This window comes from Pituophis catenifer, unplaced genomic scaffold (assembly GCF_029215685.1).
Source record: "Pituophis catenifer annectens isolate HBS135680 unplaced genomic scaffold, rPitCat1.0.hap2 SCAF_4, whole genome shotgun sequence".
NCBI classification, from domain to species: Eukaryota; Metazoa; Chordata; class Lepidosauria; order Squamata; family Colubridae; genus Pituophis; species Pituophis catenifer.
This window is the reverse complement of record NW_027256884.1, coordinates 54,058,722-54,085,653: the sequence shown is the minus strand read 5'-3', so window position 1 is coordinate 54,085,653 and position 26,932 is coordinate 54,058,722. Positions and strand designations below refer to the sequence as shown.

The 26,932-nt window shown below is 39.3% G+C and overlaps 1 protein-coding gene across 1 annotated transcript in view; it reads left to right on the top strand.

Annotated features, from left to right (window-relative positions):
- Nucleotides 1-26,932, top strand: part of MBTPS2 (membrane bound transcription factor peptidase, site 2) — an 89,923-nt gene that overhangs the window by 46,648 nt on the left and 16,343 nt on the right. Inside the window, exon 8 of the mRNA XM_070944025.1 lies at nt 5,284-5,378. Coding sequence (XP_070800126.1) covers nt 5,284-5,378 — 95 coding nt within the window. The remainder of the gene's footprint in view (nt 1-5,283; nt 5,379-26,932) is intronic.

Genomic DNA, 26,932 nt, shown 5'->3' with positions numbered 1-26,932 from the left:
TCCTCACAGCACTGTCAGAACATATAAGGACAGCATTAATTTCAAAACACATCTGCAGTTGTTAGTTGCGAAGTTGTGTCCGACTTATCACGCCCCCATGGACAACGTTCCTTCAGGCTTTCCTGTTCTCTACCATCCTCTGGAGTCCATTAAAGCTCATGCCTACTGCTTCAGTGACTCCATCTAGCCACCTTGTTCTCTGTCATCCCCTTCTTCTTTTGCCCTCAATCTTTCCCAGCAGTAGGCACTTCTCCAGTGAGACCTTCCTTTTCATTAGGTGGCCAAAGTATTTGAGTTTCATCTTCAAGGATCTGGCCTTCTAATTTAATTTAATTTAATTAATTAAATTTATATGCCGCCCCTCTCTGAAGACTCAGGGCGGCTCACAATACATTTTAAAAATCATTATAAAAAACATTGAAAAATTAAAAAATATTAAAAACATTAAAAACTTATTCACACCATTCATGGCCGGATTTCGCCAGATCATAAGAGCGAGATCAACAGCCCCAGGCCTGCCGGAAAAGCCAGGTCTTCACCACTTTTCGGAAGGCCAAAAGGGTGGGGATGGTCCGGACCTCAGGAGGTACCTGGATCCAGAGAGCTGGGGCAGCCACAGAGAAGGCTCTCCCCCGCGGGCCCGCCAGCCGACATTGTTTAGCTGACGGGACCCGGAGGAGACCAACTCTGTGGGATCTTACTGGTTGCTGGGAGCTATGCGGCAGAAGGTGGTCTTGAAGCTAACTGGCCCTGAGCCATGTAGGGCTTTAAGGTAATAACTAACACCTTGAATTGTGACCAGAGAGCAATAGGGAGCAGTGCAGCTCGCAGAGAATTGGTGTAATGTGGGTGTACCTAGGTGCACCCACGACAGCTCTCGCGGCTGTGTTCTGGACCAACTGTAGTCTCCGAACACTTTTCAAGGGTAGCCCCATGTAGAGCGCGTTGCAATAATCTAACCGTGAGGTGACAAGGGCATGAGTGACTGTGAGGAGAGCCTCCCGATCCAAGTAGGGTCGCAATTGGTGCACCAGGCGAACCTGTGCAAAGGTCCCCCTAGCCACAGCAGTCAGATGTTGCTCTAATGTTAGCTGTGAGTCTAGGAGGACACCCAAATTGCGAGCCCGTTCTGAGGGGGACAATTTCTCCCCCCCCCCCCCAAAACCAAGGATGGACAATCAACATAGTCCTAAGGAGGCAATACCCACAGCCACTCGGTCTTGTCTGGGTTAAGTCTGAGCCTGTTGACTCCATCCAGACCCTCACAGCCTCCAGGCACCGGCACATCACATCCACTGCATCACTGAATTGATATGGGATAGAGATATACAGCTGGGTATCATCCGTGTATTGCTGCTATCTCACCCCGTGTTGTCGGATGATCTCACCCAGCGGCTTCATGTAGATGTTAAATAGGAGGGGAGAGAGGACCGAGCCCTGAGGCACCCCGCAAACGAGGGGCCTAGGGGTCGACCTCTGTCCTACCAACACCGACTATGACCGACCAGAGAGATAGGAGGAGAACCACTGTAACACGGTGCCTCCCACTCCCATTCTAAAGAGCAGTCAGGTCTGATCTCCTTTAGGACTGACTGGTTTGATTGCCTTGCAGTCCAAGGGACTTGCAGGAGTCTTCTCCAGCACCATAGTTCAAAGGCCTTAATTCTTTGGCGCTCCGCCTTTCTTATGGTCCAACTTTCACAGCCATACATTGCAACTGGGAAAACCATAGCCTTGACTATACGCACTTTTGTTGGCAGGGTGATGTCTCTGCTTTACAGTATGCTATCTAGATTTGCCATAGCTTTCCTCCCCAAGAGCAAGCATCTTTTAATTTCTTGGCTGCAGTCCCCATTGGCGGTGATCTTGGAGCCCAGGAAAATAAAATCTGTCACTATCTCCATTTCTTCCCCATTTATTTGCCAGGAATTAAGAGGGCCAGATGTCATGATCTTAGTTTTCTTAATGTTGCATTTCAAGCCAACTTTTGCACTCTCTTTCTTCATCCGCATCAAGAGGCTCTTTAGTTCCTCTTCGCTTTCTGCCATTAGAGTGGTATCATCTGCATATCTGAAGTTGTTATTTCTCCCAGCAATCTTAATTCCAACTTTTGATTCATATAGTCCCGCCTTTCTCATGATGTGCTCTGCGTACAAGTTAAATAGGCAGGGTGACAGTATACAGCCTTGCCGGACTCCTTTCCCAATTTTGAAGCAATCAGTGGTTCCGTGTCCAGTTCTCACTGATGCTTCTTGACCCGCATATAGGTTTCTCAAGAGACAAATAAGATGGCCTGGTACTCCCAACTCTTTAAGAACTTGCCACAATTTGTTGTGATCCACACAATCAAAAGGCTTTAGCATAGTCAATGAAGCAGAAGTAAATGTTTTTCTGGAACTTCCTAGCTTTCTCCGTGATCCAGTATATGTTGGCAATTTGATCTCTAGTTCCTCTGCCTCTTCGAAATCCTGCCTGTACTGTCCTGCCTGTATGTCCTGTCCACATACTACTGGAGCCTAGCTTGTAGGATTTTAAGCATAACCTTACTAGCATGTGAAATGAGTGCAATGGTGCAACATTTGGTGCAACAATGGTGAACATTCTTTGGCATTGCCTTTCTTTGGAATTGGAATGTAAACTGACCTTTTCCAATCCTGTGGCCACTGTTGAGTTTTCCAAATTTGGTGGCAAATTGAGTGTAGCACTTTTACTGCATCGTCTTTTAAGATTTTGAATACCTCAGCTGGAATACCGTCACCTCCACTAGCTTTGTTGTTGCTCAGATTTCCTAAGGTCCATTTGACTTCACATTCTAGGATGTCTCGCTCGAGGTCAGTGACCATCCCATCGTGGTTATCAGGGATGTTAATCTCATTCTTGTATAGTTCTTCTGTGTAATTTTGCCACCTCTTCTTAATCTCTTCTGCCTCTGTTACGTCCCTGTCATTTTGGTCCTTTATCATGCCCAACTTTGCATGAAACGTTCCCTTCATATCTCCAATTTTCTTGAACAGATTTCTGGTCCTTCCTATTCATTTTTTTCCCCTATTTCTTTGCACTGTTCATTTAAGAAGGCATTCTTATTTCTTCTAGCTAGTCTCTGGAATTCTGCATTCAGTTGGGTGTATCTTTTTCTTTCTCCCTTGCCTTTCGCTTCCCTTCTTTCCTCAGCTATTTGCAAAGCTTCCTCAAACAGCCATTTTGCTTTCTTGTATTACTTTTTCTTGGGGATGGTTTTAGTTGCTACCTCCTGTACAATGTTGCGAACCTCCATCCATAGTTCTTCAGGCACTCTGTCCAGCAGATCTAATTCCTTAAATCTATTTGTCACCTCTACTGTATATTCATCAGGGATATGATTTAGTTCATACCCGAGTGGCCTAGTGCTTTTCCCTACTTTCTCCAATTTAAGGCTAAATTTTGGAACGAGAAGCTCATGATCTGAGCCACAGTCAGCTCCTGGTCTTGTTTTTATTGACTGTATAGAGCTTCTCCATCTTTGGCTACAGAGCACATAGTCAATCTGATTTCTGTGTTGACTGGTGATGTCCATGTGTAGAGTCGTCTCTTGGGTTGTTGGAAAAGAATGTTTGCTATGACCATCATATTCTCTTGACAAAATTCTATCAGCCTGTGCCCTGCTTCATTTTGTACTCCAAGGCCAAACTTGCCTGTTATTCCGGTTATCTTTTGGCTTCCTACTTTAGCATTCCAATTCCCCATGATGATAAGGACCTCATTTTTTGGTGTTAATTCTATAAGGTGCTGAAGGGCTTCTTAGAACTGGTCAATTTCATCCTCTTCAGTACCAGTGGTTGGGGCACAGACTTGGACTACTGTGATATTGAATGGTTTGATTTGAACTGAGATCATTCTGTCATTTTGGGGATTGTATCCCAGTATTGCTTTTCCTACTCTTTTATTGACTATGAAGGCTACTCCATTTCTTCTGAGGGATTCTTGCCCACAGTAGTATACCTGAAGGTCATCTGAATTAAATTCACCCATTCCTGTCCATTTTAGTTTGCTGATTCCTAAGATGTCAGTGTTCAGTCTTGTCATCTCTTGTTTGACCACGTCCAGCTTGCCTTGATTCATGGATCTTACATTCCAGGTTCCTATGGAGAATAGATCTTTACAGCATTGGACTTTCCTTTCATCACCAGATGCATCCACAGATGAGCGTCCTTTCGGCTTTGGTCCAGTTGCTTCACTCTTTCTGGCACTACTAGTACTAGTCGTCTGCTCTTCTCCAGTAGCATATTGGACACCTGACCTGAGGGGCTCATCTTCCAGTATCATATCTTTTTGCCTTTTGATACTGTCCATGGGGTTTTCATGGCAAAGATACTGGAGTGGATTGCCATTTCCTTCTCCAGTGGATCACGTTTTGTCAGAGCTCTTTGCTATGAGCTGTCTGTCTTGGGTGGCCCTGCACAAGAGGTGGATTTCAGCAGGTTCTGACAAGTTCTGGAGAACTGTTAGCAGAAATTTTGAGCAGTTTGGAGAGCCGGCAGCAAAAATTTTGAGTAGTTTGCAGAACCGGCAAATGCCAACTCTGGCTGGCCCCAGAGCGGGGTGGGAATAGAGATTTTGCAGTATCGTTCCCCCAGGAGTGGGGAGGGAATGGGGATTTTGCAGTATCCTTTCTCTGGAGTGGGGTGGGAATGGAGATTTTGCATTATCCTTCCTCTGCCACGCCCACCAAGCCACACCATGCCCACCAAGCCACACCCACAGAACCACAGAAATCCAAAAATTTGGATTTCACCACTGCCTGCATGGCATAGCTCATAGCTTCATTGAACTATGCAAGCCCCTTTGCCACAACAAGACAATAATCCATGAAGGAGTTTGGTTTGGCTTTCCTCACAGCACTGTCAGGACATATAAGGACAGCATAAATTTCAGAACACATCTATTACTTGTCATAGAGACTTGAAAGCAGAGTGTCAGTGCATTTTTTTGAATTAGTCTTTTGCAACTTCTTCAGTAGTCCACCCCCACAATAGATGTTAGTATTGTCCTACACATTATTGTTTTATATCAAAGTATTTTTATAAAGATGAATGGGAAATAGTCACTGGAAATGGATACTGATGGATACTTTTAGCTGTTCCTGACTATCACTGGAACTGTGGTTGTATATGCACAAACAACCCCCACCCACACATAGATAAAAACCCTGCAGGAAGTGGTGATGGTTGAGTTCTTAGTACATTATAGACTAGTGTATCTATAATATCTGAAAACATAATAAGTTGCCTTTGCCTTTGTCCTTAGGTTTTAAAAGACTTGATGGCACTGTTGAATGTTGTAACAACAATAGCCTCTCAGATATCTGCTTTTCATACAGTAATAATCTGAACAGCCACATGGTAAGTTTTTATGTAAATAGATGAGAAAAGTACATTTTTTTCTGAATTCAATAGCATAAAAACTAGTCTTACGTTAGAATTATTGTATCAGAAATTAAAATTAATAAAATGAATTTATGAAAAAGGGATGTGCATATTTTTTGTTTAAAAATACTGTCACACTTGATTGCTCTAACTAACTTTTTTCAAATGTTAGGTTTGGCATAAATAACAGGATGTCGCAGTAAATAAGGTTTGATAGTGGATATAGAGCAAGACTAAACTTTAGTCTTAATGCAAATAACCACATTTTTGTGCTGAAATGGCGTGTTAATATTTTTTTTAAATGCCCTTTTTACTTTTAATATTAAGAGAACATATATTCTTCAGGATTGAAGGTTCTAGTTGTGTGCTGAGCTTGGTTGTTTTCATGTAGATATTTCTTTGCCAAGCTAGGTAAAAAGGAGTCCCTGTGGATTTTACTCCACTAGTCATTGCTAGGGGGAGATGCTCATCTCCATTTCAAGGCCATTGAACCAGCACTGTCATTTCTGTGGTCATGTGGCCAGCATGAAGTCATGGAGTACTGTTACCTTCCCACCAATTTGGTATCTATTTATTTATAGATAGTCCTCAATTTACAACCACAGTTGAGCACAAAATTGCTGTTGCTAAGTGAAACATTTGTTAAGTGAATTTTGCCTCATTTCTTGCCACAGTTGTTAAGTGAATCACTGTAGTTGGATAGTTAGGATGCAGAAAAAACAATTGCAACCAGTCTGCTTTCCATTGAAGATCTGGGTACTGTATGGGTCAGAAAGAGGGATAAGAAAATATCTAAAGACCCCTCACGTCCTGGACACAAACTTTTCATTTATTTATTTTTTGTTTGTTTTTTTTATATATATATATATAATACATTTATATCAGGGGTGAAATCCTATGGGTTTGGACCTGTTCGGGCGAACTGGTAGGGATGATTGGTATCGGTTTGCCGAACTGGTAACAATCATCCCTCATGGCCCCGGCCCTGGTCGCTCCGTCGCCTGCTCACCACTTCTGGGTCGCTCGCTGCTTCTGCCCAGCTACCCGACCCCCAACCTATATAAGTTCCCCTTTGCCATGCGGCCCAGCTACTCGCTTCACCGACGCCTACTCACTCGGATGCCTCACTCAGATGCCTTGTCAACGGCCACTCACTCAAAGAGGTAAGCATTGCTGGTTGCGGTTTGGCATGCCCCCCACAATTCCCGGGCTGCATAGTTTGCATAGCCGCCAGGGATCGGTTGCGACATAGTGCGCCACACACACACACACACACACCAGGTCCCTGGGCTTGCCTGCCTAAGCCACCTAGTTAACTACCAACCTTCCCCCCAGCCTCCAGCTTCTTACCTTTGTTTTTCGGACTGAATCTCGAGCCGCTGGTCACAGAACACCTGCCTTGCTTCGCCTGCTGCAATCCATCTCATTGGCAAGCAACTGAACCTGCCTGCCTGCCTGTCTTCTGCCTTCAATTAGGTAAGTAAGTGGTTTTTGTTTTGTTTTTTTGCTTTAAAAAAAATAGTTAATTGGGGGATTTTTTAGGAATTTTTTTTTTTTAGGAAATAGCCATTTAAAATGGTTTTAGCTGCTTTTATATTTTTAGATTTGTGCAGCTTTCTGAGATTTTGTGTGTTTCTGTAGTGTTTCACACTCACTCCACAAACACAAAATCTCACAAAGCTGTATGTGAAATTTTGTGTGTAAAGTGTGATAGTTGGTTTTTTGAGTTCTCTGTGACTGTGAGGTTCCTGCTTGTTGTTGCAGGGGACATTTTGTGTGCTTTTACATCAACTGACTCACTGTATGTAAAAGCATACAAAATGGTCCCTGCAACAAGCAGGAACCTCACAGAGCCACAAAGAGCTCAAAAACCAACTATCACGCTTTACACACAAAACACACTTTACACACAAAACAACACAAAGCTGCACAACTTTGTTTTGTGTGTAAAGTGTGTTTTGTGTGTAAAGTGTGATAGTTGGTTTGTGAGCTCTTTGTGGCTCTTTGAGGTTCCTGCTTATTGCAGGGGCCATTTAGTGTGAAGTCCAGCTGCTTTTGCATTGTGTGTGAGCCAGGTGTGTTGCTTTTGTGTTGCTTGTGTGTAAAGTGTAAAAGTTGATTTTTGAGCTCTTTGTGGCTCTCTGAGGTTCCTGCTTGGGTTTTTTTTAATCAAGTTTTTATTATTTTTTTTAAATTTATACATATCGTTAGGTGAATGGCGCGATGTTTGAGTATCATACATTTCAATACATACAAACATATTCCTAATTATTACATTCCATTTTCCTTATTCCATATTATTTACTCCTACCTTTTACACAAAGTTTTAATTTTCATATAAATATTAACAAGTATGCAATAACAACTAAACCAATGTGCTTTAGCATCCGTATTATTTTCCATTATAATTTCAATACAGCAAAAAGAGGGTTATGGGGTTTTTTAGGAAAATTTCTTAATAAGATTTTAAGGAATTCTGGGAGGGGGGTAGATTACGTGGGTTCGGGGGAAGACCCGTGGGGGAGGGTATCTGGGCCAGCCGTAGGGCGTGGCATGGGAGGTGTGAACTCTGGGGTCAAGGAGATGATTAGATCTTACGATACAGATGCCCATAACATCGATACTGTAGGTGGGAGGGGCAGATATGGCGGGAGCAGGGGGCCACATCATCCTACGGGAGTGCGTCCTCGCTGTTTACAAGCGGTGGCGCGCTCCGACCCTCAAAGCTCTTCTCGTTCCCCAGGTTGTACGGAACCTCGGGCCCCAGGCCTTCGGCTGATGCTGTGCAACGCCAGGTCTGTGGTAAATAAAGCCCCCCTCATTTGTGATCTTATTCAGGAGGGGGGTGCGGACCTGGCGGGTATTATGGAGACCTGGTTGGGCCAGGAAGGGGGAGCCCCCCTTGTTGATATGTGCCCACCAGGTTTCCGTGCTTTCCATCAGCCAAGGTCTCAGGGGAGGGGCGGAGGGGTGGCGGTTGTTATTAACGAAGGTCTTGGACCAAGGGAGGCCACTGTTCCTCAGACGGCTGGATGTGAGTCCCTTCTTGTGAAGTGGGGTCATAGGGTGCAGTTGGGCTTGCTAGTCACGTACCTGGCTCCCTGCCATGTGGCAGCAGCCCTGCCTGAGCTGCTTGATGTTATAGCCGCAGTGGCTGTTGACACCCCCAGGCTTATGGTCATGGGGGATTTTAACCTGTCATCAGTTGGCGAGACATCTGAGGTGGCTCGTGAGTTCATGGCTTCCATGACAGCTATGGACCTGACCCAGTTAATTTATGGCTCTACTCACATGGGGGGACACACACTGGACCTTGTTTTTGTCTCTGGACAGTGGTTGAGTGATCTCGAGATAGGGGATATAGTGATTGAACCCTTGTCATGGTCAGATCACTCCCTCCTTCGCCTGGACCTTCGAACCGCCACACCCCGCCGCAGGGAGGCGGAACCGACCAGGTGGTTTCGTCCCAGGCGCCTGATGGATCCTGAGAGATTCCAGATGGAGCTTGGGCCATTTCCTGAGGTTCTAGCACACGACTCGGCTGAGGACTTAGTGGCCGCCTGGGATAGGGCGGCGGCTGATGCTTTAGACCGAGTCGTGCCTTTGCGGCCTCTGACCCGGTGCCAGTCTCACCTGGCTCCTTGGTATACTGAGGAGCTGAGGGAGATGAAGCGCCGGAAAAGACGCCTAGAGAGCAGTTGGAGGGCTAGTCGTTCTGAATCCGACCGAACACTGGTAAGATCTCATATTAAGAATTACCTAGTGGCGATAAGAGTAGAGAAGAGTAACTACTTTTCTACTCTTATTGCGTCATCAGATAATCGCCCAGCCGCCCTGTTTAGGGTGACCCGCTCTCTGCTCCATCAAGAGAAGAGCCCTTGGAGGGTAGAGCTGAGGATTTTGTACAATATCTGTATGACAAAATTGCTCAGATTCGTGAACAGCTAGACTCTGACTGGATTGATCCAGAGGAGATGACAGGGGCAGGTGTTGTGGCCCCGCCCTCTGAGCCTGTCCCATCGGAGGAAGAAAGCTCCGAGCATGAGGAAGAGGAGTCAGCCAGGCCTCCCTCTCCAGGCCCCTCCCCTCTGGCATTGTCTCAAGTGCCGGCCGAGGGAGAGGAGACAGCTGATTCGAATCAAAGTGATAATGAAACATCATTCCTGGACGCACGCCTCCGAAGGCGTGATAAACGTTTGCAGCAGCTTGGGAGGGGTGCTAGGGATTAGAACTGAGTCACTGGACCACACCCCAGAGACTATATAATAGAGGGTAGTGGTCAAAGGATCCTTGTGACGAACAAAGCAAAACCTTGGACAGTCACTAAAGCCTCGTCCGGAACTGCTGGGAGGAATATTATTTCTGTTTGGACTTTCTTGAACGTTCGTATCTTATCTGTCTGTTTGTGAAAATAAAGTCCCTTGGCAGACGGTGTGTCTATCGCTGCCAAGAGGGAGATAAGAACTGGGTGCGTTCCAAAGTGTTTCCTTAACCCTCGGCTGGCTGTGTGTGTGTGGGGGGGGACGGGGACAGATCAGCAGGTCCTGAGAATATTATTTGGGAAGAGTTTGATCCTGTGACTCCCGAAAGCGTGGACAGGATACTGAACAGACTAAATGCGACCACATGTTTATTGGACCCGTGTCCATCCTGGTTGGTACTGGCCTCCCGGGAGGTGACGCGAGGCTGGCTCCAGGAGATTATAAATGCTTCTTTGAGTGAGGGTGTCTTTCCCACCGTCTTGAAAGAGGCGGTGGTGAGGCCCCTCCTCAAGAAGCCCTCCCTGGATCCAGCTGTATTAGCAAATTATCGTCCTGTCTCCAACCTTCGCTTTGTTGCAAAGGTTGTTGAGAGTGTGGTTGCACGACAACTGCCTCAGTACCTGGATGAATCGAACTATCTAGATCCGTTCCAGTCGGGATTCAGGCCCGGGTACAGCACAGAGACAGCATTGGTCGCATTGGTTGATGATCTCTGGAGGGCTCGGGACAGGGGTTGCTCCTCTGTCCTGGTCCTACTAGACCTCTCAGCGGCTTTTGATACCATCGATCATGATATCATGCTGCACCGGTTGGAAGGGTTGGGGGTGGGGGGCACTGTTCTACAGTGGTTCTCCTCCTTTCTCTCTGACCGGTCGCAGTCTGTGTTGACGGGGGCAGAGGTCGACCCCGAGGCCCCTTATATGTGGGGTGCCACAAGGATCGGTCCTCTCACCCCTTCTATTCAACATTTATGTGAAGCCGCTGGGTGAGATCATCCGTGGTTTTGGGGTGAAGTACCATCAGTACGCTGATGACACCCAGCTGTACATCTCCACCCCAGACCACCCCAATGATGCCCTCGAGGTGATGTCCCGGTGCCTGGAGGCCGTACGGATCTGGATGGGGAGGAACAAACTCAGACTCAACCCATCCAAGACCGAGTGGCTGTGGTTTCCGTCGTCCCGATATAGTCAGTTGGCGCCATCTCTGACTATTGGGGCGAGTCGTTGGCCCCCACAGATGGGGTTCGCAACTTGGGCATCCTCCTGGACTCACGGCTGTCTTTTGAAGAGTATATGACGGCCGTAGCCAGGAGGACTTTTTATCAGGTTCGCCTGATTCGCCAGTTGCATCCCTTTCTGGATCGGGACTCGTTACGCACAGTCACTCACGCCCTTGTCACCTCACGCCTGGATTATTGTAATGCTCTCTACATGGGGCTCCCCTTGAGAAGCACCCGAAGGCTCCAACTGGTCCAGAATGCGGCCGCGCGGGTGGTAATGGGAGCAATGTGGCGCTCTCATGTAACCCCCCTCCTGCGCGAGCTGCACCGGCTCCCAGTGGTCTTCTGGGTGCGCTTCAAGGTTTAGAGCGCTCCATGGCTCAGGACCAGGGTACTTACGAGACCGCCTCCTGCCACCAATAGCCTCTCACCGACCAGTTCGCTCCCATAGAGAGGGACTCCTCAGGGTGCCATCGGCCAAACAATGTCGACTGACGGCCCCCAGGGGGGAGCCTTTTCTGTGGGGGCACCTACCATCTGGAACGGGCTTCCCCCGGAGTTACGAAACATCCAAGACTTACGCATATTCTGCCGTGCCCCGAAAACATTTCTATTCCAACAAGCTGGTCTGGCCTAACTCTCCCTTTTTAATTGGCTTTTAAACTGGCTTTTAAATTGGGTTTTAAACCTCTTTAGATAAATTTGAATGTTTTTAATCTTTGCGCCTAAATTACTTAATCTTTTCTTAATAGTTTTTAACTTCTATATGTATTTGTATTTATTATGGCTGTTCACCGCCCTGAGTCCTTCGGGAGTAGGGCGGTATACAAATATGAAAAATAAATAAATAAATAAATAGTATAACCCTCAAAAAAAATATATGAAATTGCCTGTTTTCTTTTCTTCTGTACACCATATTTCACCCATTTTTACAACAATCCCTCTTCTTTCCTCTTCTTTCTCCTCCCTCTCTTCTCTACTCCCCTTTCCTTCTCCTCTCCTTCCCTCTCCTTCCCTTTCTCCTTCTCCTGTCCCCTCTCTATTTCCCCTCCCTCTTCTCCACTTCTATCTCCTTCCCTTTCTACTCTTCCCCTCCCCCACTTCTCTCTCTCCTTTGCCCTCTCTACCCTTACTCTTTCTCCCCTCCTCTCCTTCTCCCTTCCACTCCACTCCATTTCCCTCTCTTTTCGTTGTTGCATATAATATTGCCAATACCTATAAAACATGGTGTATTTTCCAATTAAAATGTCTTTCAACTATAACCATACAGTTTCTTTAAATTGCCTTCAAAAATCAAAGAAATAAACTTAATCACTTAAACATATATTGTTAATAATATCATCATAATTATACTATCATAGTATTAATTAATATTCATGTTAATTTTATACAATCATTCTAATCACATATATATATGCAATTGCAATATTATTCTTTTAATACTAACTTCACTTCATTAATCAAACAACATCCCATCTAAGTATCAGTTTCTTACATCCTCACATTTCAAACTTACCACTATTTTCATTCTTTGTGTCTATTTTTCATATTTCTTTTCCTAACTTATTTGACTTTGTGATACATTGCTTTACACCCTTCCATTCTAAACTTCCACTAATATTTTTCTTTATTTTTTCCTCCCCTTCATGATATTATGAGGTTCCTGCTTGTTGCAGGGGCCATTTTGTGTGAAGTCCAGCTGCTTTTGCATTGTGTGTGACCCAGTTGTGTTGCTTTTGTGTTGCTTGTGTGTAAAATGTGAAAGTTGATTTTTGAGCTCTTTGTGGCTCTGTGAGGTTCCTGCTTTTTGTATGCTTTTATATTGTGAGGGACTCCCACTTCACTAGTCCTCAGCTAACAAAGCTCCTTTTTTTCCTTTTGCAGTAGCAACCTTTAACAGGAAGGATGAAAAGGCAACAGACTTTGGTCGGTTTGTTGGCCAAGAAACCAAAACTGGCACAACAACCATCAGAATTGGCCTTGGATGATCCAAAACTATCACAAGCACCACCACTTCCACCACTTGAACTTGGACTCGGAAAAAGCAGCAAGTCAAGTATTGAGTCACCCGAGCCCAAAATTGAAATAATTCTTCCTGACTGCTGGACATTGCAACAGTACAGCAACTTCCAAAAGAAGTATGAGGGATTGAAAGTTTAAAACAAGAAACTAGGTTGCAAGTACTGTGTGACACATGAGTTCACAATAGAGAGCAGTGTTCATGTGTCCAAAGAATGGAAGCATTTCAAGATTGAGGCATCTGGGAAAAATAAGGAAGTGCAGCATGCGTCTCTAAGGAAGAAAATGAGAGAACATTTCACATGGAAATCGCACACCATTTGTAGAGACAACGTAAAACAAGGGGAGCAGGATGCCATAACAAAAGCTATGGGCAAGATATCTGAAAAGTGTTTAGGCACCACTTGTAAAATGTTCAAAACTGTTTACAGCCTGGCAAAAGCATGTAGACCAATTTCAAGCATAGAAGAATTGATAGAATTGCAAACTGAAAATGGAGTAGATTTGGGAATAGGATTGCATTCAAGGCCAACAGTTGTGAAAATAGTTGAGTGCATTGCAAATGAAATTAAAACCGAAATGTTTACCAGCATCATTGCGCAGAATCTGAAAATATGTTTGATCATTGACAAAGCGTCAACAGTATCCTGCAAACCAGTTTTGATAGTTTTCGTAAAAGTTGAGGACTCCGAGAACCCACCAACAATTTTTGTTGAGCTTGTTGAATTGAAGAAACAAGATGCAGAGACAATATGTTCTGCAGTTCTGGAAAGTTTACGCAAAGTTGGGTTTACCCAGAACTATCTACAAAAAATTTAATAGCGTTTTGCTCTCATGGTGCCAGCGTTATGCTTGGGAGAAAATCTGGAGTGAGCACTAGAAAGCAAAAGAGTTTCCACACATCATCATATGGCTTGAACCATCGCCTCCTACTTGTTTTAGATGACACCATAAAGGAAATAAAGCAAGTAAATCATTTTAAAATATTTATAGATAAGATATGTTCTATTTTTCAGCAATCCAATAAAAACCGAATTGAACTTGACAAAATATCTGAAGAACTTGACATTAACATCGTAAAGATTGGTAGAGTTTTTGGGGCAAGATGGGCTGCCTGTAACTTATGGGCAACCCTAGCTGTATGGCGTGCTTATCCAGCGCTACATCAGTATTTTCATGCGAATGCAAAATACTCGGGTATGGCTGCCCGTCTGGAAAATAAATATTTTCTAAATGATTTGGCATTGATGATCTATATTCTGGAAGAAATCTCACTTCTTTCAACTGCACTGCAAGTAATACGGACATAATAAAGGCTGAAAAACTGGTGAGAAGATCAATGAAAGCATTTGAACTGCTTACAAAGGGAAAGGGTCCATATGAAAGAAAAGTTGATGGACTAATTACTTCAAAATCTTCAAAAATATAAACTTTGTAGAAAATCATCGATTTGTTGGACTTCATTGGGAAAGACTTTTAGGAAGCATCATAACAAATTTGCAGAAAAGACTAATGGATTATGAACATTTAAAAACAGGTAGCCAATTGCAGGACACCATGAATAAATTACAGTTTCTACATTTTTTTGGTGCCAGAGTACTGGGATTTTGCAGAAGTAGTAGTTTCAGGGACAGCAGCTGAAGAACAACTGCGCACATTTGGTGACATTTTCAATTACAACATTAACATCAACGACTATAGAGATTTTGTGGAGAATATGTTAAAAGATTCGAAGAACTATGCAATTCCTGACAGTATTAAAAAGCTAAAGATATTGTCAGAACAATTGCTATAAGTTCTTCAGAAGCGAAAAGGGGTTTTTTGAAAATGAACATCATATGTTCAGAGAGTAGAAGTCACCTAACCGTTTCTAATTTAACCAACCTCATGACTTATTACTGGACTACCTCTTCCAAAATGGGACCCTATTCCTGCAGTGAAAAAGTGGTTAAGAGAACACCATCGCTCAGCCGATGATCCGAGAATCAAGCTCAAGAAAAGTGGAAGTGAGTGCCAATGAAAAAACAATGTGGAAACATCTTAAAATTAAAGAGTAACACTTTTATGTAAGTATTTGTGTACCTCTTTTATTGTCTCGTGTACTTCTTTTATTCTTATTTAAGTATTAAATGGTTAAATTTGGATATCATGGTATATCTTCTTTTTGTAGGTCATTATTATCATTGGTGCAAAGAAGTGACATCAAAGACAACACTTTTATTGCTCTTACGTAAGTATTTGTGTACCTCTTTTATTGTTTTCTGTACTTCATTTATTCTTATTTAAATATTAAATGCACGAAATAATTGGTATATCTTCTTTTTGTAGGTCATAAGGGCAAAGAAGTGATGTCAACTTGGCCACGCCCACTTGGTCACATGACCACCAAGCCACGCCCACTTGGTCACATGGCCACCAAGCCACGCCCACCCGGTCACATTACCACCAAGCCATGCCCATGCCCACCCAGTCACATGACTACCAATCCACACCCACAGAACCGGTAGTGAAATTTTTTAGATTTTACCATTGATATATATTGTGTGTGAACAGAGTTGGTTCTGGGTATCATTCATGTTAATCCAATTCATAATAACAATACTAGTAATCCCTATCACATTTCTCAAATTTAAGTAATCCTCATTATATTATTCAAACATACATATTAAAAAAATGCCTAACTCCTCATCTTTATCTCTACCTTCATCTACATCTTTCTTGTTCTATCTAAACATTTCTCTATTATATATGAACAAATTTAACTCTTTCATTTATATTGATCCAATTCATGCTAACATTAATCTTAACATTTATGAAATTTATATAATCCTCATTATTTATACATCTCCTCTTTAGTATTTCAATTCTTATCAATTTTTTCATATTAATCCAATTCACAATAGCAGTATGAACAAATTTAACTAGATATCATTCATGTTGATCCAATTCACATTAACTTTATTATCTCTATCACATTAATCAGATTTATATAATCCCGTTACATTGTTTAAATATACATTTTAAAAAATACCTAACATCTGTAAACTTCTAATCTGTTATTTTTATTTGTTCTATTAAAAAAATGTGTTTTAATATTTCCCTAATTTTATTTTTGCCTCTCTAGCTTATAATAGGCTACTTTAATATTTAAAGGGCAATTTTTTTACCCCTCATCTCTTCCCTTTTTTTAGTGCTTCAATTCTTATCCATTTTTTAATTCAACTCCCACACTCATTTTTATCTCTATCTTCATTTATCTCTTTTTTGTTCACTCTAAACATTTCTCCCAGTAGAATTTTGTACTGCCAATTCTCCCAATTATCTGCCCATATCCTAATCTCCTTATCAAAAATATCTTCCTGCCTCTCCAATTGTTGATTTATCCATTTTGTTTTCTTCAGTATTTCATCCTTTGTCCGCTGATTTGTCAGTCCCCTTTTTTGCTCCAGTCCTTGGTTTAGTTGTTGATGTGGCCAATCCTTCTGTTCTTTCCACTCCTTTTGCTTGTCCTTTATCTGGTTTTCCTCTTCATCAAGCTGTTGCTTTATTTGCTGATTTTTCTGATCCATATTTTTTCCCTGTTGGTGTTGTATTTGCTGGTCCATTTCATCCAATCTTTCTGTTGCTTCCACCAGTTCATGTACATGTACATTTTGGTCTTTGTTTCTCATTCTTTGCAAAATACACTCTGTTTTCTGATCCATACCATCAATTAAGTTCAAAATATTTTGGAATACCAAGGCCATCACATTAAGAAATTCTCTTGTTTCCAGAGCTGTTCCTTCAACTCCAGCCATAATGACAATAAATGTAGGGTGAACAATCATGCCTCAATCGAATCCAGCATCCAGAGAGTCCAAGATCCTGGGAGTATGCTTTGATAAATAAGACTCTTCCCTCAAATTCCCACACTGCCTTCTTTCCAGCAGATATTTATTTCACTCAATCTCCATTTCTTTCAAAACAAAATCAGTTATCTAGATGGATCAATCCTAGCCTTTACTTAGTACTCTGTAAGTCCAAAATATTTTCCATATAAAATACACTGCATCGCGGTGGTACAGTGTGGATTCCGGGGCTCTGGGAGAACGCCGATATCCCAGCCGCCTTTGGGGATCCCCAGGGAACATAGCTGACCTGTAGGGACAGCGAAGAATGGAGGCACAGGCTGGCACGGACAGGGAAATCGCAAGTTCCCTGAAGTGCCGGCGATCAGCCTCTGACTCAGCAGCGAGGGAAGGCAGCCATTAGAGCTGTCAAAAGCTGGGGCAGCCACAAGCAAGAAAAGGAAGAAGAGCGAGGTGATCATCTGGGTGAGAGAGTGAGGTCTTGGAAACAAGATTCCTTTTAATATTTTTCTCATGAACTTTTAAGAACTATTTAAATTAAAGAGAACTGGCAAAGAATAGAGGAAGGGAGCGGAATAAGGCTACCTCCCCACCTCCAGAATAGCGGTGAAGAAGCGGAAGCCATTAATAAAGACTAATTAGTAAAATTTAGCAGAGAAAATTGCAGAGATACTAGCAGAAGCAATGGAAGAAAGTAAGGAAGGGATATTAAATGGGATCGACGAGATATATAGAGTGCACACAAGATATGCGATAAATAATCTGCCTAGAGAAATTCATGTCAGATTTACTAAGAAAACATTGAGAACAGAGATATTGCAATTGATGGGAAACACGACGATAAAGCACAAAGGGAGAGAAGTAGTGGCACTGAAACAAATTCCAAGAAGAGTGAGAGACCTGAGAAAAGAATATTAAAATCTCATGAAATGTTTGATAAAGAGAGGAACTAATTTTAGATGGTTGATTCCAGAAGGAAAATTGGTGAACTGGCAAGAACAAAGATACACATTAGACTCAATAGAGAAAGCAGTTATTTTACAAACAACATATAAATGTTCAAGAGGAAGAAAGATTGAGAGATGAACATGGGGATGGATGACAGGAGGAGAAGAAAGAACAGCCAAGAGAGATAACAAGAGAACAAGAAGAGAGTGTTAAGAGAAGGAGCAAGAGCAAAAGAAGTTAAAGAACAAAGGGAAATAAGAACGACTAGATTGACAAAACAAGTAAATAAATAAGAAATGGAAGAAGAAATTAAAATAATATCTTTGAATATCAATGGACTGAACTCAGCAATAAAAAGAGGGAAAATATTTAATAAATTAGGGAAGCTAAAATTAGAAATTATATGCTTACAAGAAGTTCATATTAGAAAGCAACATAAAAAACTTTTGGAGCGAATAAAATTGGGGACATTGTATACAACATTGGCTTGTCAAAGTAAAAGAGGAGTAGTATTTTATATCAAACAGACAATTCAATCCAAATAAATATTTGAGGATGAGGAAGGAAAAGTATTAATGGTAGAAATTGTAATGAATTACAAAAAATATTACTTGTGGGTATATATGCTTCAAATGAAAATCAAGAAGAATTTTATGCAAAATTACACAGGAAAATACTAGAATATAAATGTAGAAAATTGCATAATAGGAGACTTTAATGTGTTTGTTCATAATGAGATAGACTATAAATCTACAAAAGTGAATGAAAAACCAAGAAAGACACTTCCGAAAACATTTCACACAATAGTAGACGAACTAAGCTTACAGGATGCTTGGAGAAAAAGAAACCTAAAGGAAAAACAATACACATTTTATTCAAACAGGCTTATGTTATGGTCAAGAATAGATATGATGTGGATGTCCATAGATTTAATATCCAAGATAGACAAGATTGATATAGAAGTAAATATATGGGCAGATCACAATCCAATGATGATATGGAAAGGACAAAGAAAAAGAATGAGATGGACATTAAATCAAAGTTTATTAAATGAGAAAGACTGTATACAATATATGGAAAAAGAATTGACTTTTTTCTTTAAAGAAAATAGAAAAGAAGATACATCATTGCAAAATGTGTGGGACACTAGTAAAGCATATATAAGGGGTTTGGCAATGACCTATACAGGAAAAAGAAACAAACAGAACAGACAAGCTCAAAAGAAATTGGAGAAGGAATATAAGAAATTAGAGGAAGAATTGAAAAAAAATCAAAACAAAAAAAAAATCAAAAACCTAATGGACTTGAAAAAACATAAATTGAACTTAATAGAAAATGAAGACCTAGCAAGGAAAATAAAATCATCAAAACAATTTTTTTTGAAAATGCAAATAAACCAGGAAGATGGCTAGTATATAAGATGAAGAAGGAAAAAGAAAGGAAATTGATAACCCAATTATTAGATCAAGAGGGAAAGATATGCTACCAAAATGAGGAAAAGAAAAAAATAATTGAGGAATATTATAAGAAATTACATCAACAAGAGCAGATATCAGAAGGAAAAATAGAACAATATTTGGAAAAAGTAATGACTCCTAAAATACCAGAACAATTTTAAAAAGCATTAGAAGAAAGAATATCAATGATGGAATTGATGGAGGGAATTAAAAAGCAGAAGAATGGAAAAAACCCGGGACCAGATGGATTACCAGCAGAATTATATAAAAAGTTGTAAGTTGTACTAAGCAATACACTGTTACAAGTATTTAATGATTTACTAATAGAACTCAAGGTTCGGAATTCATGGATGGAGGAATATATAACTCTTATACCAAAAGAATAAACAGATTTACAACAAGAGCCTTGGTAGTACAGGGGTTTAAGGCACCCTGTTATTAAGCTGGTTATTAAGACCAGCTGCCTGCAATTACTGCAGGGTTCGAATCTCGCCAAGGCTCAAGGTTGACTCAGCCTTCCATCCTTTCTAAGGTAGGTGAAATGAGGACCCAGTTTGTGGGGGCAATAAGCTGACTTTGTATAAATATACAAAAGGATGAAGGCTATTGCTGAGCACATTGTAAGCCGCCCTGAGTCTTCGGAGAAGGGTGGCATATAAATCAAATTAAAATATATATATATATATAAAGAATTATAGACCAATTTCATTATTAAATGCAGATTATAAAATATTTGCATCAATTATGGTGGAAAGATTGAAGAGGTTGTTAAATGTATTTATACATTCAGATCAAAATGGTTTTCTGCCTAACAGATGAATTAGAGTCAATATAAGAATTATACTGGATACATTGGAATATTACGAGGCACATCCAGAGAAACAAATGGCATTGTTGTTTTTAGACACGCAGAAAGCATTTGATAATGTGAATTGGCAATTTATGACTTTACAATTACAAAAGATGGATTTGGGGATAGATTCATTAATATGGTTAAGACTATATTTAAAGACCAATCAGCAAAGGTAATAATAAATGGTGAAATGACAGAGAAAGTAGATATAAGAAAAGGAACTAGACAAGGATGTCCACTATCTCCACTATTATTTATTTTGACCCTAGAAATTTTAAACAGAAAAATAAGACAAGATAGAAAAATAAAAGGGATGAGAATTAAAAAAGAAGAATATAAGCTACAAGCATTTACGTATGATTTAGTATTCATTATGGAAGAACCAATAGAAATGGGCCTAAAGCTAATTGAGCAAATAGAGGAATATGGAGAAGTAGCTGGATTGAAAATAAATAAAGACAAAAATTATAGTTAAAATATGAGAGAAAAACAAAAGAAGCAACTAACGGAGAAGTTAGATATTCAAATAGTGAAGAAAGTGAAATATTTGGGCATCCAATTAACTTCAAGATGTATTACAGTGAAGGAAGATAATTATAAACTAAGAAATCAAATTGAAACAGATTTGGAAAAATGGAAAAAATTACAATTATCTTTAATGGGAAGAATATTAATCAAAATGAATGTATTGCCAAGACTCTTGTTTTTCTTTCAAACAATTCCGATAAAGTTGAAGAAAAAATACGTTGAGAGTCTGAATAAAATGATGTGGAAATATATATGGCAAGGGAAAAAAGCAAGAATTAATCTTAAACTGCTTCAAGATTCTAGAACTAGAGGAGGATTTTTGGTCTACCAAATTGGGAATTGTATCACCAAGCGGTGATGTTAACTTGGATTAAAGAATGGATTTTATTGAGAAATACAAGACTATTGACTTTGGAAGGACATGATTTACAACTAGGTTGGCGTGCTTTCTTATGGTATGGAAAAAATAGGATACATGGATACTTCCAGACACATTGTGTAAGGAATGGCTCATTAGTGGTATGGGAGAGAATAAAAGAAAAACATTATATGGAAATACCAATGTGGCTTTCAACAATAGAAACGTTGACACATCCAAATATAATTAATATGGACAAGATTGTAAGATACAAGGACATTTTAACAGAAAAGGGAGAACTAAAACAGAAACAAGATTTAGAAAAACAAAGGATTGAGACTGATTGATATACCCGGCTGCAGAAACAATCAAGATATGATAAAGATTTGAAACAATATGGTTTTAATTTGGGGAGATCAGAGTTGGATCAGATAATGACTGGAAAGAATGAAAAAATGATTAAAAGATTGTATAATTATTTGTTGCAAATTAGACTAGAAGATGAAGAAGTAAACGAGACAATGATAACATGGGCGATAGAATTAGAGAAATGGCAACTACTATGGGAAAGAAATTATAAATTGTCAATGGCAACTGCATATAAAGAAAATTTATATAAAATGTTTTACAGATGGCATATGCCACCAGAAAGATTAGCAAAAATGTTCAAGGATAAATCAGCCGAGTGTTGGAAATGTTCGCATTTTCCGGGATCATATTATCATATGTGGTGGTCATATATAGAAGCAAAAAATTATTGGTCTAGAATACAGACATGGTGTCTGAGACATGGTTGGAGGAAATGTTACATAAACCTATAGAATTAAAACCATAGTTTTTTTTTTTAATTTGGTATTCTGCCAGAGAGATACCGTAAAGAAGATGTGTATTTAATTATACATATAATAACAGCAGCAAGAATTGTATTTGTGCAAAATTGGAAGACAGAAAAAATCCCATCAGAAGGTGAAGTAATAAAAAAGATTTTAGACTGTGCGGAAATGAATAGATTAATGCTAAAAGATAAAGAGGAATTGGTGTATTTCAAAACATGAAGATTTTATGTATGGTTAGAGTATATATGTATGTATGTTTAGAAAAGAAATATGAATCAAAGATAATAGATAAATGATTTAGATAAATAGAAAGTTAAATGAGGGAGAGGATAAAAAAGAAATAGAAACCCAGAGGACACCAGAGTAAATGGAAAAGGGGGATGGGGGGGGAGAGAAAAAAGATTATAAGGGTAAATGTACAATTATGATGATAAAAGTGACAGATTGAGTAAAATTGAAAAGAAACCGAAAAGAAAGTATATATTATTAGAATATTGGAGTTGCTCGGATACCAAACAAGGAAAATATTCCACAACAAAGGAGAAAGAAAGGAGAGAGGAGTAGACTTCCGGCGTTGACATCATTGCAAAGTGGGAGACGGAACGAAGTGTCATCCCCGAAATCCCAAATATTCTCTGCTAGGAGCTCTTTATGAGCAGCTCCGATCCTGGAGAGATTGGAAAACAAAAAGGGAAGGTCTGAAGACCCCGGGGCGAATAGCAATCAACCGAGAGGACAAAGACAAACCTCTTAATCCAGTGGAGAAAGAGTCGACCTCCAGGGCAGACCAAGAGCGATGGCGGCCGCATAGCGAGGAAGCGGAAAGTGAAAACAGTTTCCGATGGTGACCGAGGAGAATCTGGAAGAAGGAGAGATGAAAGTTTGCTGATCGGAGGCACGAAAGGAGAAAGACATGGAGGAGAAGGAAAGGCAACGACTAAAAGGAAACAGAGCACAGAATGGAGAGAAGAATTGGAGAAGAGGTTAGTGCGAAAGAAGGAAGATCCCATAAGGTGGATTTAAATAGACTGAGAGGATAACTGGAATGGAGATAAGAACTTAAAAATAAAAAGAAGCAGAGAGGGTGCCAGAAGAAAAGAAGAGAGAGGAAACAGCGAAGAAAATATATTGGAAAATATTCTAAGGTACTTACAATATTGGAAAAAACATTTAAGGATTAATAACTGATAAGTGAATGACAATATAAATATAAACTCTGCAATTATAATATCGGAAATATAAATACAAAAATACTTAAAGAACAAGAAAGAAGGAAGACAAGATAATAGAATAATAGAAGGACTTGGGGATAGGACTGGAGGATTGAAGGAGTCTGATGCAACATTGATGTAATATTACTACAGACATTTGCAACAAGAGGCTAAGTAATAAAAGGAAACAACAAAATAAAATAATTATAGACTGTGAAAGTAAGGAAAAATAATAGAGCTTTTTACTGTTATTGAAAAGGGGGGAAATGTAAAAGATGGTAAATGATTAATGAAGCAATGAAAGATTTAATTGACTTGTTTGAATGAACTAAAGTCATAATCTTGTATAACTTGTATAAGATAAATAGAAAGTAATCAAAAGATAATTATTGATAAAGTTTAAGTAAGACAAAACATATATATAGAATTTCAATAATTGTATTGTGCAATATATAAGTATATAGTAAGTGGATGGGGGGAAAACATAAATTACTGTTGTAAGAGATAAAGATACTAAGAGAGACTGTCTTGGAAGACTGTGGATATAGTAAATAAGAATTACAGAGATACGTATATAAACATAATTAGAGAGTATTGGTTATATGGTTATATGATATTGTGGAAAAATTTTACCTGAGGCTTAAAAATGTCAAACACGGCAACTGTAGTTAAAACATAAAAAACCAACTACAATTCCCACTCGAATAGCTGCCTCCCCATCAAACCAAAGAACAATAGAAAATATGTTGGGGAAAGAAAAAGAGAAAACTGATTTGACAGTAAACAATATACAGAGTATGTTGCAGATGATACAGGAAACATTAATGAAAACACAAGAGAAAATTGCTGATAATCATGAAGAGGCAAAAATACATCATAAAAAAATTAAGAATGAAATAGGAGAGGTAAAAGAAGATATTAAAAATATGAACAATAAAATAGAGACCATACAACAAGCAATGTTGGAGAACGACCAAAGAATAAAAAAAATGGAAAGAAAAATGGACCAAATAGATGTCAAAATAGAAACGGTGGAACAGAAGTCATTACAACTAAATAAGGAGCTGTCAGACTCAATTGTGTTTTTAGAAATGGAGAAAGCGTCATATTTCCTACAGTTCCAAAGTATCGCAGAAGAGAAAGAGGAGGATTTGGGCGAAAAAATGGCAGAAATTTTGGCAGAATTAACACAAAGAAACAAGGTGGAAATAAGGGGACAGATTGACGAAATTTACTGTGTGCACACCAACTATATACGAAGACACAGGCTGGCAAGGGAATTACACATAAGATTTATCAAAAAAGCAGTGAGAGATGAAATTTATAAGAAATCAAGAGAAGAAACATTAACGTACAAAGGCAAAGAAATTATAATTTTGAAGCAGATACCACGAAGAATCCAGAATCAACGACAACAATACCAATTTTTGGCAACTCAACTGACCAGATATAAAGTGATGTTTAGATTGTTAATAGCAGATGGCATACTTATTACATGGCAAGACAGAAAATATAGAGTGGAGTAGAGTACAGTAGAGAAAGCACAAGAATTTTATAAACATTATCTTTCACAGGAAGAAGAACAAGAAAGCAAGGAAGAATCAGAGAGCAAAAGCCAGGAGGAAGATCAAATAAAAGAAATGGAAAGAGAAAGAGAAATAAGAAAAATACAGGAAAAAGGACGAGAAGAAAAAGAAGGAGCAAGAGGGAGAGTAAAAAGAGAGACAAGAAACACCCAAAAACAACTTCAGTAAGAAATAGCAGAGGCAATAAATCTCTTCTCTGTGAACATAAATGGTTTGAATGCACCAAAAAAAAAGAACACAATTTTTTACTAAATTAAAAAAACTTGAAACGGACGTGAAATGCCTTCAAGAGGTACACATTAAAAAAGGATACCAGAAACTATTAGAGAACCCAAAATTAGGAAGACTATATACATCATTAATACAAAAGAAAAAAAGAGGAATTGTTATATATGTAAAAGAAAGAATAAAATCAAAGTTAATTCATTCGGACGAAGAAGGTAGAATGTTAATGGTAGAATTAGAAATTGAACAAAAACAACTGTTATTAATAGTAATATATGCTCTCAATAAAAATCAACATGAATTTTTTTAAATGCACAATAAAATAATAGAACTAGGATATGATAATATTTGTTTAATTGGGGACTATAATGCAATAGCAGATATCAAAAAAGATTACAAGAGTAATAAAAATTTTTTAAAAAAAGAAAGATATATTACCAAAAGAATTCTTTAATATGACAACAGAACTGAAATTGTGAGATGTATGGAGAGAAATGAATAGTGAAGAGAGCCAATATACATTTTATTCACACCCACATCAATCCTGGTGCAGGATTGATATGACTTGGATGACAGTGGAAATACAGACAGCAGTGGAAAAAGTAGAAATAGTAAACGAGTGGGCAGATCATAACCCAATAAGTATAAAATGGAAAGGACAAAAAAGATTTAAAAGATGGACATTGAATCAAAATATATGCAAAGACAAAGAATACAAACAGATGTTGGAAAAGGAGTTGAAGATATTCTTTTTTTTAATTGAAAAAGTTTTTCAAATACAAATTTTTCCCCCTTTCCCCCCCCCTCCTCCCTAACCCCACCTCGCCCTCCCCTCCCCCTGTGGCTTCTTCAAGGTACAACCCAAATTCATAACAGATTATATAATACTTTACCATCCCCTTACTCCATCCCCCATATGCTGACCCTTTCTTTCTAATAATATTATTATATCCCCCTTATACTATACATTTCGAAATAACATTCTACTATAACATTATATAATAACTCCTAATTTAGCATAGTAATATTATTATATCCCCCCAATTTAACAATTTCTACTCATGATCTACTCTTTTACTCCTCCCCCATACATGTCTCTTAAATCAAGTCTTTTTTGTATATTAATATGACATTTCAAAGCAACCTTCCACTATAAAACTATATAATAAATCCTAATTTAACATTTATTCAACTCATAGTCTGCCCATTTCCTCCACCCCCATAGATATATCTCTTAACTCAAATCTTTTACATATATTCATATCTAAACATAATATCCCTTTTCTTCAACTAAGCAATCAATAAGCTAACCTATCTCCACCCACTTTCCTACAGAACTACCATACATAATAGTTCTTGATATCTTTATTCTTCTGCCCACACCACTAAAAAGTATTCCCTTATATAAATAAAATCCTCAAATGACTTTAAGCTTGTAATCCATATAATATCTTCTGTAGTGTCTTTCAGCTGGATTGTTAACTCCATCACCCATATTAGGGTAACATCACATCCTAATTCCAACAGTATGTTCGGTATCTTCAATTACCATCTGCCCCCGTCAACAATAGATGTCTTGATATATAAAAAACAACCAACCGAGTGACTTTATATTTGTATTCCATATAGTGTCTATAGTAGTGTCTTTCATCTAAATTATTAATTCCAACCACCGTAATAGGGTAACAACCAGATCTTCTGCGTGCCCCAATCCCATAACTCTCTTGCCTTGTAGCTCAACATAAACGTAATACATTTATCAAAAAATCCAAAATAGATAATTCCAATCCATTCAATTTAAGGCCCTTTTCACATCCCAAAAGTAGAGCACTGCAGAGGTCTGTCACTCTCCTCAGGATAATATAAATCAATACTTTGCCTCAGCTATCTTTTCATATATTCAGTCATCTCTTAGATAACTGGCATTGCACTGTTGTTTAGTTTAAAAGTTTTTATTTTTGTAAGACCTGCTTCTTCTTTTCTTGACTTTTTGTGGGTTAGATCTCCATCCTGATTTCCTTTCTATAAATTGTGTATCAACTATTTGGTTTTCATGCTGATCTATAACTTGATCTTGTTGATTTTGCTTTTGTAGCTTAAGTCTCCATTCTGGTTTCTTTTCTTTGAGTTGTATGTCAACTGATTGATTTCTATGCTGGTCTGTAACTTGATGAATC